The 13,638-nt window shown below is 25.1% G+C and overlaps 2 protein-coding genes across 7 annotated transcripts in view; both read left to right on the plus strand.

The window, feature by feature from the left end:
• The first annotated feature begins 1,899 nt into the window (after nucleotides 1–1,899).
• LOC118441321 (small ribosomal subunit protein eS28) lies at nucleotides 1,900–5,222 on the plus strand. Its single transcript, XM_085660383.1, has one exon. The coding sequence runs from the start codon at nucleotides 3,668–3,670 to the stop codon at nucleotides 3,863–3,865; it is 198 nt and encodes a 65-aa protein (XP_085516509.1). The 5' UTR covers nucleotides 1,900–3,667; the 3' UTR covers nucleotides 3,866–5,222.
• The window catches only part of LOC118441315 (ATP-binding cassette sub-family G member 4), a 28,476-nt gene continuing 19,926 nt past the window's right edge, over nucleotides 5,089–13,638 (plus strand). Inside the window, exons 1-2 of one of the 6 annotated variants that reach the window (XM_035865530.2) lie at nucleotides 5,089–5,229; nucleotides 9,253–9,391. In XM_035865530.2, the coding sequence (XP_035721423.2) occupies nucleotides 9,333–9,391 (59 nt within the window). In that variant the 5' untranslated portion in view covers nucleotides 5,089–5,229; nucleotides 9,253–9,332. Of the gene's footprint in view, nucleotides 5,230–5,771; nucleotides 5,791–5,839; nucleotides 6,074–8,660; nucleotides 8,680–9,252; nucleotides 9,392–13,638 lie in introns of those variants that run through there. The other 5 variants (XM_085660380.1, XM_035865533.2, XM_085660379.1 and 2 more) reach the window with 5 other exon arrangements.

Raw genomic sequence — 13,638 nt, forward strand, 5'->3', positions numbered from 1 at the left:
TAAATGGAAGTTGAATTCTTAATTTTTTCATCGTTCGACTGCTTCAGTGATACAAAAACAGTATTTATATTGATACACAACAATGTATTACTTATTCCTAAAGATATATATATATATATATATATATATATATATATATATATATATATATTATTTTTCTTTCCGTTTTTTATTTTATTCTGACTCGTTAATTTATAGTTTATCAAATATATATATATAATTGATTTATTAATAATCATTGTCTCATATTATCAAATTGTTTGGAGTAAATTTAAATAGTACTTCTGTATTCCTGCTTGTCGATGGCTTAGTTTAGTGTAATTCTATTTTTATATAACGCACATATATATATATATATATATATATATAATAAAGTATGTATATTAGTTTATTTATAGACTATTTTCATTATTTTTTTAATCGTGATCAATAATTTTATTTACCTTTAGCAAATTTTATATTATTATATTATACTTGATTTTTTTTCTATGTAGAGAATTCCTCTATATATATGTATACATATATATATATATATATATATATATATATATATATATATATATATATATATATATATTTTGTTTTCGTAGTCGACATATCTTATTCTCCGTAGAATAAAATCAATTGTCATAACATATGTATTAGATGTTATTATGTATAAATTTCTTTTTTTGTTATTGAAATGCAAGTTTTCTTATAAAGTATTTAGAAAGTTGGTCATTTTTTTTTTTTTTTTTTTTGTTTCATTTATAAAATACATCTTGATCTGAAGGTATTATTTTTTGCTTTCAAAGGAAAATATTCCTCCGAAATAATATCTTTTTTCTTTTTTGTTATTAATCGATAAGATCAGAAATAAATAGAAAAGAAATGGATTAAGCATCTAAAAATATTTACGATATTAATTTTTCAGTACTTTTCGCCGTGATATGCATTAGGATGTTTGTTTTTCGAATAGAAAAAAAATAAAAAATAAAGAAGAGAAAGAGAGAGAGAGAGAGAGAGAGAGAGAGAGAGAGAGAGAGAGAGAGAGAAAGGAAAAATATATATGACGATTATTTTCTCGAATACCTGTGATTTTAAAAAATATTGATGACATCAGCAAGGAATGACGATTGTATATGTAGAACTTGGGATCATTATCACATAGCTCTTTTTGTACACGTAATAAATGTATTATTAATGTAACGAAAAGGAGGACAAAATACAGAGAAAAAGAAAGGAAAATAGGAAACAATAGAAACAAGAAAAAAAAAAACAATTAAAATCCTAGCCTTGCTCTTTTACAGAGCTTTATCCGAGCAAATGCAGTGCATAGAACCAAATGAGAAAAAAAAAGAACGATATAAGATCGGTGTAAATCGAAATAATAACGAAAGGATCGATTTATTCAAGGATTATTATTTTTTTTCACAAGCTCCTTTTCAAGCTCCTTTTTAAGCTCCTTTTCAAGGATAAAAAGATATATATATATATATATATATATATATATATATATATATAATATACATTACATTGGATATAAAGGAAAAAGAATAATGCACATTAAAGTGATGCCTAACGAATAAATAAAATAATTATCGAATCAATAAACTCGTCGATAATAATAATAATAATAATAATAATAATAATAATAATAATAATAATAATAATAATAATAATAACAACAACAATAACAATAATAATAATAATAATAATAATAATAATAATAATAATAATAATAATAATAATAATAATACTATTAATAATAATTAGCAGTAGATATAAGAATGATTTACACCAATCTTATATTTCGGCTAAATGAATGAGACATTCGCGTAAAATTGAAATGTTATTAATTAATACTGCCTTATGTGAAATACATTTCGTATAATATCATTTATTTATTTATTTATTTATTTATTTTTCTTTTTATTTGTTTTTTTTTGTTTCTTGTTTTTTCTTTTTCTTTTCTTTTTTTTTTTTGTTTCTCATCATCGTCGTCCTAATCCTAATCTCCTAAAGCTTTATGTAAAAATTATGTAACCGCGAATCGACAGGAGTAAGGAGAAGAAGACGAAGAAGAAGAATAAGAAGAAGATAAATGAAAAAAATAGAAGACAATTTTTGCTCGTATTGTGTTCAAACGAAAAAGAAAGAAATGTCATAATTAATTCTCGATTAATAATTTATCAAATCATTCTCTCTCTCTCTCTCTCTCTCTCTCTCTCTCTCTCTCTCTCTCTCTCTCTCTCTTTCCCTCTTTCTCTTTTTCCTTCTGTACGTAATATAAATAATTTAGATAGTTTTAATTCTCTCATTTTTAGCGATAAACAGTTTTCAAAAGGAAAAAAAAAAGGAATAATACAAAATAATACATCACGTGTACACGTATACATATATACATATATATTTACATATACGCACGCGCATACACACACACACATATACACACATATATATATATACTTACTAACAAATACATTGACGATGTTATTAAAAATCGTCGAATCAGACCACATATTGCTTATCAAAATACGTTAAACTTTTTCACGTACGATGTAATTTTATATAAAAGAATGTCCGTGTGCATGCGTGCATGCGTGCGTGTCTCTCTGTGCTTGCGTGCGTGTGTGTGTGTGTGTGCTTGCGTGCTTGCATCAATTTAAGATTCGTGAGATTTAATAAGATGAAGATAATGAGTATGAAAGGAGATAGAACGAGAGTGAGAGAGAGAGAGAGAGAGAAAGAAAGAGTGAAAATGATAGAAAGAAAGGGAGATAAATGTAGACGTCTTATATGACGCGTATAAAGGGTATTTCTTAGCAAATAATTAATTACATGCGTGAGTATATTTCAAATAAAATGTGGATATACAGTAATAAATATAAACGGGAGACATATTGTTTCTTGTTATAGGCAAGAAAATAATGTCACATTTGTACTAAAGCACAAGCGAATAAAATCAATTGTAACAATGGACGAGGAACGTCCATCATTCTTCTATAACATATAAATTATAAAAATAGTATTGATTTATTAATTAATTAATCTATTGTTTCTCACAATTAACAAGCGATTGTTTGGTGGGCGCGTTACCGCGTAAATGGTATTTAAATTTGAATTTTTTCTTTTCTCTTCTTTTCTTTTTTCTTTTTTCAAAAATTTCTAACAGATGGCGTGTACAGTGCTTACAATAGCGCGAACATTTGAAATTCTCAAGTTCGAATCGTATCTCATATGACTTTGCGCGACGATACTACTATACACCCCGAGTTGCTATTTTTGTTCGAACCAGTCACTCGTCAATGCTGCCAAATTAATGATTTTATATTATCGTATCAAATATCAATTTATGTGACAATTTTTATCTTGATTCAAATAATGTAACGTAATCGAAAATTAGAAAAAAAAAGTCCGATCAAATCGAATGAAAGTAATTCTTTTTGATTTAACTATTAATCAAATTTCAATGTAACTTCCCTTTAGTTTCCTACTCGACTTGATTTTGTTATTCAGTATGGTTGGCAGAAGTTGAAAGACTTTGGAATAACTTACGAGAACGTACTTACGTAACATCGTTGTTAACGATTAAGAAAGATCTCGTTTTATCAAAAATATCTTTGACGAAAGTGATCAAGTTCTTCTTTCATTCTGCTTTTTTTTTTTTTTTTTTTTTAAAAAGATCATGGAAACACCCATAGTGCGTGCACGCGTTGTTAAAGTGCTCGGCAGAACGGGCTCCCAAGGTCAATGTACCCAAGTCAAAGTGGAATTCTTGAACGAACAGAACAGACAAATAATCAGAAATGTCAAAGGACCCGTTCGCGAAGGAGATATTTTAACGCTTTTGGAATCTGAACGAGAAGCCAGAAGATTACGTTAATCTTCCTAATCAATTTTTGCCATTGTGATTACCATATAATTTTACGTATATACATATATACATACATACATACATACATACATACATATATATATATATATATAAATATATATCGACCAAATATCGAACGAGAACACGAAACTACAAATTTCGTCGCAATGAAATCCATTTTATTAAATTTGTTTTATATAAAAACAAAAACAAAACAAAAAAAAGAAGAAGAAGAAGAAGGAAAAGTCGAGGATTAATTTATTATAATTTGTAATTAATTTGAAAACATAACATGTTCTCTCGTAATTAAAAAAAAAAAGAGGAAAAAAACGAAAGCTCTCTTATTATTGACATACATTCATTAAACTATTACATATATGTACGTGACATATAAAAAAAAGAAATAATCTTCAGCGTTACTAAAGTCAGCAGCTTAATCAAATATATAAATCGAGTTGTTATTCATCAGATAAAAGAATAATAATAGCTTGTTTTTTCAATGAAATTATCTTCTTACTGAATACACTATCAGTTGACTAGTTAATTTATTCTTAAAAGCAAAACTTAATTAAAAATCGCATTCTATCATTCCTTTAATAATTACTAATGTATCTTGCTTAGTCATACTGTATGCTATGCAATCCCTGTTAATAGTGTGGCATATAAAATTATTTCTATTCTTTATTATACATATATAGACTATCGTTGTTAAATGACGATTTATAAATTAGAATGAAAAATCAAAAAACAAAGAAAACGTCATATAAATGTGAATTTTTAATAAATTTGAATCAACGAAATGTTTTCTACTTTATCATTCGAGTCTACAATCAAAAATGTTTTTACAAATATTTTCTACTTTACCAACATGGTCTACAATCAATTTTAATCAACGATAAATATTACCGACTAAGTTTTGACAATCGATAATACTTATCGACAATTTTTACCTTCTCGATACTGTCAACAAAAAGTTAATAATTTCGTTCGACTCTTTGCCGTCCATGGCGCTGATATATCATATTCAGAAGTTGGTCAGTCATCTCTTCATACGCCATGTTTGTTTTCTTTCGCGTATTTCGTAACGCACAGTGAACTGTACAATCATTTCAGAAATACATGTCAATAATTCAACAATTAATACGAACAAAAGTGATAAAATAGTGTAGAACGAAGAAACGAAGAATTTAATAAAAATATCCACGATTCTTGAATTAAATAACAATTCCAAATGAAAAAGATAAATGACGAAGTAGTCAATTCATTTAAGTTCAATGATAACGAATTTATTCTATCAAAATATATCTTACGTTGTTATTGATATCAAAAAAAAAAAAAAAAAAAGAAGAAGAAAAAAAAAAGAAAAGAAATAGGTAAAAAAAGAAGTATAGAAAATAAGAAATATACATGTACACGGTGTGTGTTGTTTGTGTGTGTGTATGTATTGTGTATGTATGTATGTATGTATGTATGTATGTATGTATGTATGTATGTTTATCATAATAAAATAATATAAAAAAGAAGAAGGAAACAAAGTATCGATATTAGATCTCGTTGTCGTCAACCAATCAGAAAATCATTTGAACTCTATTCGCGATCTCGGAGTGGTAACAAATATAATTTGTATGCAGTAATATAGTTATTATAGAGGAAGCATATTGGTATTAGTAATTAAACGCTATGGCTTGTTGGAAAGAGAGAAAGGCAGTAGTACTCAGTGATCAGTCGAACGTAATTCTCGTTACAGTTCTTCGTCGCTCTTTACGAGAGTTTTAAGCGTATTTGTCGTCGAACAGAAGTTACGGAGTAAACGTGTAAAAAAAAGAAAAAAAAAAAAAAAAAAAAAAAAAAGAAAAAAAAAGGAAGAAGGAATTAAATAAATAAATAAATAAAAATAAAACAAAAGAAAAGAAAAACGAGGAACGTACGAAAAAGTAAAAATATCTTTATTTTATTTTTTCTTTGTTCTTTTTTCTTTTTCTTTTTTTTTCTTTGCTTAAGAAAATTTTCCGTTCGTCATTACTACGTTTAAATATTAAAACTGAATGAATGCGAACGATCTGATTGTAATCGATTTTCACATAGCATTCAATAACGTTATACTTTGAAGATAGTAACAAAGAGTGAACGACCTTGAAGCTTTATCTCTTCGGTTTTAATTTTGTTTTTATTTTTTTCCTTTTCTTTTTCTTTTCTTTTTTTGATATTTTTCATCACGTAAGTAAATAAATCTTTTGAGATACTTTTAATCTTCTATTAATCTAAACTTCTTCTTCTTTTTTTGGTCGCCAAATAATGATTTTTTTTTTTTGATCGACAAAAAATTTCAACAGATAAATTCTATAGTGATGAATGGATAAGATACAAAGATAATGGATAACCTATCTTGTATTATTCCTAATTAATTTCCTTTTCTCTTCTCTCTCTCTCTCTCTCTCTCTCTCTCTCTCTCTCTCTGTTTCTTTTACATATACATACTTATCTTATTTTGTCTGCTTTTTAAACTGTTTTTTTTAAATTGTTTTTTAATGGAACATGCATACGTTATAGCATCATCGCATGCGATGTTGCACGTTGCACGTGTCGTCTATATGTACATATATATATATATGATTCACAGATACGATGTTCAACATTTAAATTCTACACAACACGTATTTCTCTTATAAAGAGAGAGAGAGAGAGAGAGAGAGAGAGAGAGAGAGAGAGAGAGAGAGAAAGAGAGAGAGAGAGAAAGAGAGAGAGAGAGAATCAAAGTTTCTGGAAATCATTATGAATTCTAAAATTAATTATTAGAATATTTTATATTTATACGTGTCCGTGCACGTATGCGCATATATATATATATATATATATATATATATATTATATATATAAATGTGTGTGGAAATTTATATTGATAATATATATCTTTGATATATATTTTCGAACGATAATATTATTATTATTATTTATTTATTTATTTATTTATTTATTTATTTATTTTTTTTTTTATTATTATTATTATTATATCGAACAATAAACACTATTGTAATATTATTGTATCAATAATGTTAACAATAATAATAATTGTTATTATAATTATTTTTATCATTATCGTAATTGGAATATTAATTTATGTAAATTTTTGTTAATTGTCCAGCGTTTTCAATGATACAAAGTATAACATTTAATTTGAAATGAGTTTATGATACAAGCTTATGATAAATGAAGAGAGAAAAGAAAAAGAAGAAAAATATAAGAAAGAAGAAGAAGAAGACGACAAAAAAAAGGAAAAGAAATATCTTGATATAGTAAATTAGAAAAATAAAGATGATACGTGTTGAATTTTCATAAGAAAAAAAAACATTACCTTTGACGTAAATTATAAAGAACGATAAAATAATTCCATATTACCTCGTAACATATGAAATATTATTAAAATGAGGAATTATAATCTTGCCATAATGATTATGCAAAATGGAACATCAAGATTTTCTTTCTATGTCCGATGAGTTAGTGTTATAATTATTAGAACGTGATTTCAATGTTGGTAAAGAAAAAAAGGAAAAAAAAAAAAAAAAAAAAAAAAAAAAAAAAAAAAAGAAAAAAGGAGAAAAGAAACAATTCGTTACGTCATTTTTCCTCTTATTAAAAACATAATGTAGCAAAAAAAAACAATAAGGAAAAATTGTTCAATTGTGCTTCTTATTTTTCGAAAGAGAGAGAGAGAGAGAGAGAGAGAGAGAGAGAGAGAGAGAGAGAGAAAAAGGTACAAAGAAGAAAAAATAAAAAAAAAAAAGAGAGAGAATGCAAAAGTCAAGGATATAATTAAAAATGTTCAAGATCTATTCGTTGTAAAAGTTCAAGAACCTAACATAAATATTATAGAGAATCTTGAATATACTTGCACAAATAATTGACCTTTTTATATTTTATGTGTTATTAATTTCTTACGTTCACTCATTAATATAATATGATACAGACTACTTCAGTAAGTATCATTTAAATGTTAGAATATGTGCATACGTATAATGGAGATGTAATTAAACAACAATATGCAAATATAATGAGTACGTACGTAGGATTGTTACGGGGAAAAAAGAAACAGAAAAAAAAAAAAAAACGGAAGAAAGAACGACAAAACAACGAGAAAAAAGGAACAGATAAAAAAAAAACACAGAAAATAAAAATGACGAATTATATTGTTAATTGTAATTACTTAGATCAGGTTCTTTTAAAAGGTTTTCCTTTTATAAACGTCACCGTGCGATCTTGCGCGTAAAAATTTTGACGGAACAAAGGAAGAAAGGAAAAAAATTAAAAGACGAGAAAAGGAAGGATAAGATGATGAGAAAAGAAAAAGAGCAATTAATGATGTTATCCTTGACCGTTAGATTCGTTTGATATTCTTAGATGTATACATACGTATTGTTTAGAAATAATTGTGTAATTAATTTCAAATGTTAATTCGATTTTAACGCAAATACGTAGAAACGTTTGTATTTCGTTTAATAATTACTTTTTCTTGTAGATATTTAAAAAAAAAAAAAAAAAAAAAAAAAAAGAAAGAAATGATCATAGAAAAATTTAATCGAACATACTATATTTTCTATTGACAAATTGTTTATGTCAATGATAGATTATTTTAGAAATGATAATTACGTTGATAGATTGATATACGGGATTGAAACAAATCTATCATGATATAAATTATATTATTTAAATAATTAAACGCATTTTAATAATATGAAAGAAAATAAAAGAATTGAAGATGATCAAATGAACCGAAAGAAAGAAAAAAAAAAAGCAAGAGAAACAAACGTGGGGAAAAAATAATGCATGTATGTCTGTCTGTCTGTCTCTGAGTCTGTCTATGTGTGTGTGTGTGTTGTGTAAGAGAGAGAGAGAGAGAGAATGAAGATATGACAAAATATAAACTTTAGATTGTAAAATAATAATTAATTTTTCATGTTATTCGTTTAATTTATTCATATGTATATCATCCATTTGTATTTCAACATATTTTGTATTTTTTTCCATCTACTTATCTATCTATTTATCTCTATCCTCTGCATCTCTTTTCTCTCTCTCTCTCTCTCTCTCTCTCTCACTCTCTCTCTCTCTGTCTGTCTGTCTCTCTCTATCTATCTATCTCTAACATATTTTCTCTTGCTAAATATATTGGCAAAATCATGAAATATTATTTAACGTCACATAGAGAGACGATTATGTAATTTCGATAAAATACTAATTTTCTCTCTCTCTCTCTCTCTCTTTCATCATTTAAGTCTACTAGCTTATATGATAATATAATTTTCATAGAATATTTTTAATATATCTCATGTAATATGGATTAGATTTTATTTGAAATATATAATTGTAATAATTTTTGTAATTATTTTTTTTTTTTTCAGATATAATAGAAACGCAATAGTTGGCAATCATTAAAGTGTGAAAAAAAAAGAAGAGGAAGAAAAATAAAGAGAGCTAAAGCATGATGAAGAAGGAGAAATACGATGTGCAAAATAATTGCTATGGAAATGGAGACGATAGGTTCGTATATTATTAAAAAAATATTATATTAATTCGATTGATATACTTAAATGAAGTTCTATGTGAACTATAATAATTATGTGATTTTTAAATAATCGAAGAAATTATTGAGTTACCCTTGTAGCGGCATATCTCGAGCTTCATCCATCGGTTTGATTTTTGTGTCTTTTTTTCTTTTGTGGTTTTGTTTTGCTATTTTTTGTTTTTCTTTTTATATATATATATATATATTTATATTTATATATATATATATTTATATGTATATGTAAGAAGTCAAATATATATGATTTTGTTTTTATGTTTCTAAACAGTTACGTTCCTAAATTCCTTCTTTATTATATTTTATTATAATTTAATAATATTGAACCGCCTGTAAAATATATACTCGACCTAAAAGAAGTTTATGTGATAATTGAAAAAAAGAAAGAACAAAAAAAAAAGGAAAAAGAAAAAGAAAAAGATTGTTATTTTACCAATGAATAGCAACGATATCGTTAATTTTATTATTTATATTCTATCGTTAGATTTCATCTGAATTTATAAATTTTTTCTTCGGAAAATTTTTTACATACTAAATAGTTAACTCTTCTAAGAAACATTAAAACATTAATTAAAATAATAAACGTATGAATGAATGAATGAATGAATGAATGAATAAATGAATGAATGAATGAATAAAAGAATCTTAATCTTAAAATGAATAATTAATGAATAATAAATGAAATGTATGTGTGAGAGATATTGAAAACTCGATAATAATTATCTTTGTTGAAAGATATCAGATTGGTATAAAGTGCTTGTAAACCTTTATTTTGTAATCTTTGATAGATACTTCTGATAAAGAAAATTAGAATTAGATAAAACAATGATGACTGTTAATCAGCTGTAATCCATTGGACTTTGAACTTTTATTCGATTATTCGAAAAAAAAAGATTGAAGATCTCTCTTTGTTTGTCGATTATTATAGAAAGACTTGAAAATTATTTATTAGTCTTTTTTTTTCTTTTTTTTTTTTTTTATCGTTATAATATTTCTTCATTCTAGAAATTATTTTCTTCGAAGAAGTCGAAAAAAGGGATATAATAAAAATGCAGTGATACGATATAAATATTTTCAAGATATTTCTTATTAAAATATTTTTTTTATTCGTTTACGTAAGTATTTATTATATATATATAGATTTGTGTTTTGCATATATATACATATATATGATCAAAATTAAACTTTTTTTAAATATTTTATCAACTTATCAATACTTTCAAAAAAGGCAATAAAAAAGGAAAAAAAAAATAATAATAGTAATAATAATAATAGAAGAAAAAAAAATGTTTCTAACTTATTCAGGTATCGAATCGATCTATGGATCAATTTCATTTCATTCGTAAAATCATCGAGTAATATATATACATCTAAATGCTCAATTTTAATACTCGTTTATCGTTAAAGAAATAAAATAAATTCAACATTTTTCGAGATTCTAGGCCTAATCACGACATAAAATTCATTTACGATTGACCGTATGTTCTTATGATAATTTTACGATTACCATTTATTCTTTGATAATTTTTCTTTGGTAATTATCATATTTTTTTTTTCACAAGATACATACGTAAGATATTACATATGTCATATTTTGTTGTGGATCATTGTCCGTAAATATAAAATTTTCTCATAATTTTATCTTTAATTATTCTTTAGAAATTACGTAATAAAATTTTATAATAATACTGGCTATTCATAAATTTATTATTATTACTTAAGTGTGATCATTTTAATTATCTCTAAGTAAAACAATTATTGAATCTACAAATAATAAGGATCTATAAAGTTAAACGTTAAATGCATTGTGACGTTGTAGAATCGTAAAAATTTCAAGTTTTATTATATGTTTTATAAAAGAAATATAATGATATTTAAACTATAATTAATTTACTTGATAATTTATTTGGACGAAGAAGATTTATAAAAAAAAAAAAAGAAAGATCAAAAGGAAAAAAAAAAATAAACGAACATTAACATGCGCATTAAATGCATTGAAACGCAATGATCTTGTATTTATAGGAGAAGAAAAAAAATTTGCATGAGAACAATTGGATTATTTTCTTTTATTTTCATAATATTCAATTATTTTCTTTTTTTTTCTTTTTTTTTTTTCAAGAGAAAACAAATTTTTTAGTTTAAGAATATATTCTTAATCACATAGTAATAATGATACGAGTGTTTTAAAACCGACGATTTACTCTCGGCGATCTTTGACCCATTCGTTGTCTAAGCGACCTTTATTCCAATAGCTTTAGTTTTATAGTTCGCGCTAAAAACACTCTCAATAAATTGACTTTTATTGATAATAAAGGAAATTATTACTTTTAAAAGTCTTACGAGTGAGTCATTAATAAGTTAAAAATCCATTTCGAATAAATTAAGAATATAATCAAAACAAAAGAGAAACATTTTTTCTCTTTCTCTCTCTCTCTCTCTCTCTCTCTCTTTCTCTCTTTCTTAAACGTTACCTTCTATTTTTGTTCTCTCTTTCTTTCTTATTCTTTTTTTTCCTCTCTTTTACTTTAATTAAATTTCTTTTTTTTTTTTATTTTTTTTTTTATTTTTTTTTTATTTTTTTTTATTTTATTTTATTTTATTTTATTTTATTTTATTTTATTTTTTTTCATTAGTTTTAAACTTTTTCCTAGTCTTTTATCGTCCTTAAAAATTCATTATAGAATCGTTTCCAATAAAATTGTGGTCTTCCTTGGAATTATAACTCTCATCGTAGAATCCCGCATTGATTATGTCGATTGCGATCAGTAACGTTAAGAAGAACGTGACATTACCTTTTAATTAATTTCTCGAGAATATAAAATGACATTGTGCCGTATAAATTTATGCAAAAATATAAGTATTCTTAAAAGAAAAAAGAGAGAGAGAGAGAGAGAGAGAGAGAGAGAGAGAGAAAGAGAGAGAAACAGAGAAAATCCATTGAGTTCACCGTTGAATTAACATTTCATGTATTTTTATTGAATATTAAATAATTTATAATCTGGATCGAATTTGGAAAAAAAAGAAGAAGAAGAAAAAACAGATAAAAAAACAATGAAAGTAGTTATAGATATAATAATGATATTTAAACTAAAGGATATTTAAAATAAAATTATCATATTACGTATTAGTGTCATTAACATATCGCGTACGTCGCCTATGTACGTTCAACGCGCTTCCAAGGCCTGCACATTTTTGAACGCTTCAAGTATTTTAATTGTTATCCATATAAAAATGGTGTCAGTATCCGAAATACGATGTAAGAATCGTAAGATTTCATTAACCCTGGTAACGTAACAAAAATATTTGTCTATGGTTGCTTAAGTAATCGGATTCAATCGAAATAACATGACAACGAGATATCTCATGACCCATACGCAATGTATTAACGTAAACAGAAAATGACAAAAGAAGAAAAATAAAAAATAAGAAAAAATAAAGAAAAGAAAAGGGGGAAAAAAAAATATGAAATGAAATAAGAATACCGAGAAAATAATTTTTAAATAAAATTTTGTTTATCGTTCATAATTATTTTCATAAATATATATTATATGGACTAGTTAAAAATAATCTTTTTTTTTTTATATTTATTGCTGAGTCGACGAATAAGACTCGCGCGACATTGATTGTATACTCTAAAAAAAGGAAGTATGTATGTGTAAGTGCAGGATGCGTACATCCTTTCGATTTGAAAGGAAGTGGAAAAAGAAAAAAAAAATAGAAATATATACATACATATGTATATGTGTATATATATATATATATATATATATATATATATATATTTATATATGCGTAAGGAAGAGAGAATATATTGATGTCCATTGTAAACGTATAAAAGACAATTTCATTTCGCAACTACTGTGTGAATGTCATTGAGGAAAAAAAAAATAATTTTTCATAATGAATTAATACAATTTTATGCAATAATTATATCAAATTTGTAATCATTTTTCAGCAATTTTTCGTACTCGCATGATTATTTCTCAACACGATTTTTTTTTTCTTTCCTTCTTTATTTTTTTGTTTGCTTTTTTTTTTGTTTCACAAAAATTAATATTTAATCAAATTGCAAAATATTATCGTACATTTGAAAACAAATTTAATTTCATTAATTTCACATCAATATCATTTTAAAATAATTTCAAATTTCAATTAACGCTCGATCGATGATAAATCGATTTATAGTAAATCAGATCCAATTTATTAG

This window comes from Vespa mandarinia, chromosome 11, assembly GCF_050613455.1.
Source record: "Vespa mandarinia isolate Hongniang chromosome 11, ASM5061345v1, whole genome shotgun sequence".
Classification (NCBI taxonomy): Eukaryota; Metazoa; Arthropoda; class Insecta; order Hymenoptera; family Vespidae; genus Vespa; species Vespa mandarinia.

Bases quoted from the DNA above. Each gene is read 5' to 3' on its own strand.
- LOC118441321 (XM_085660383.1), top strand. From the start codon at position 3,668: ATGGAAACACCCATAGTGCGTGCACGCGTTGTTAAAGTGCTCGGCAGA.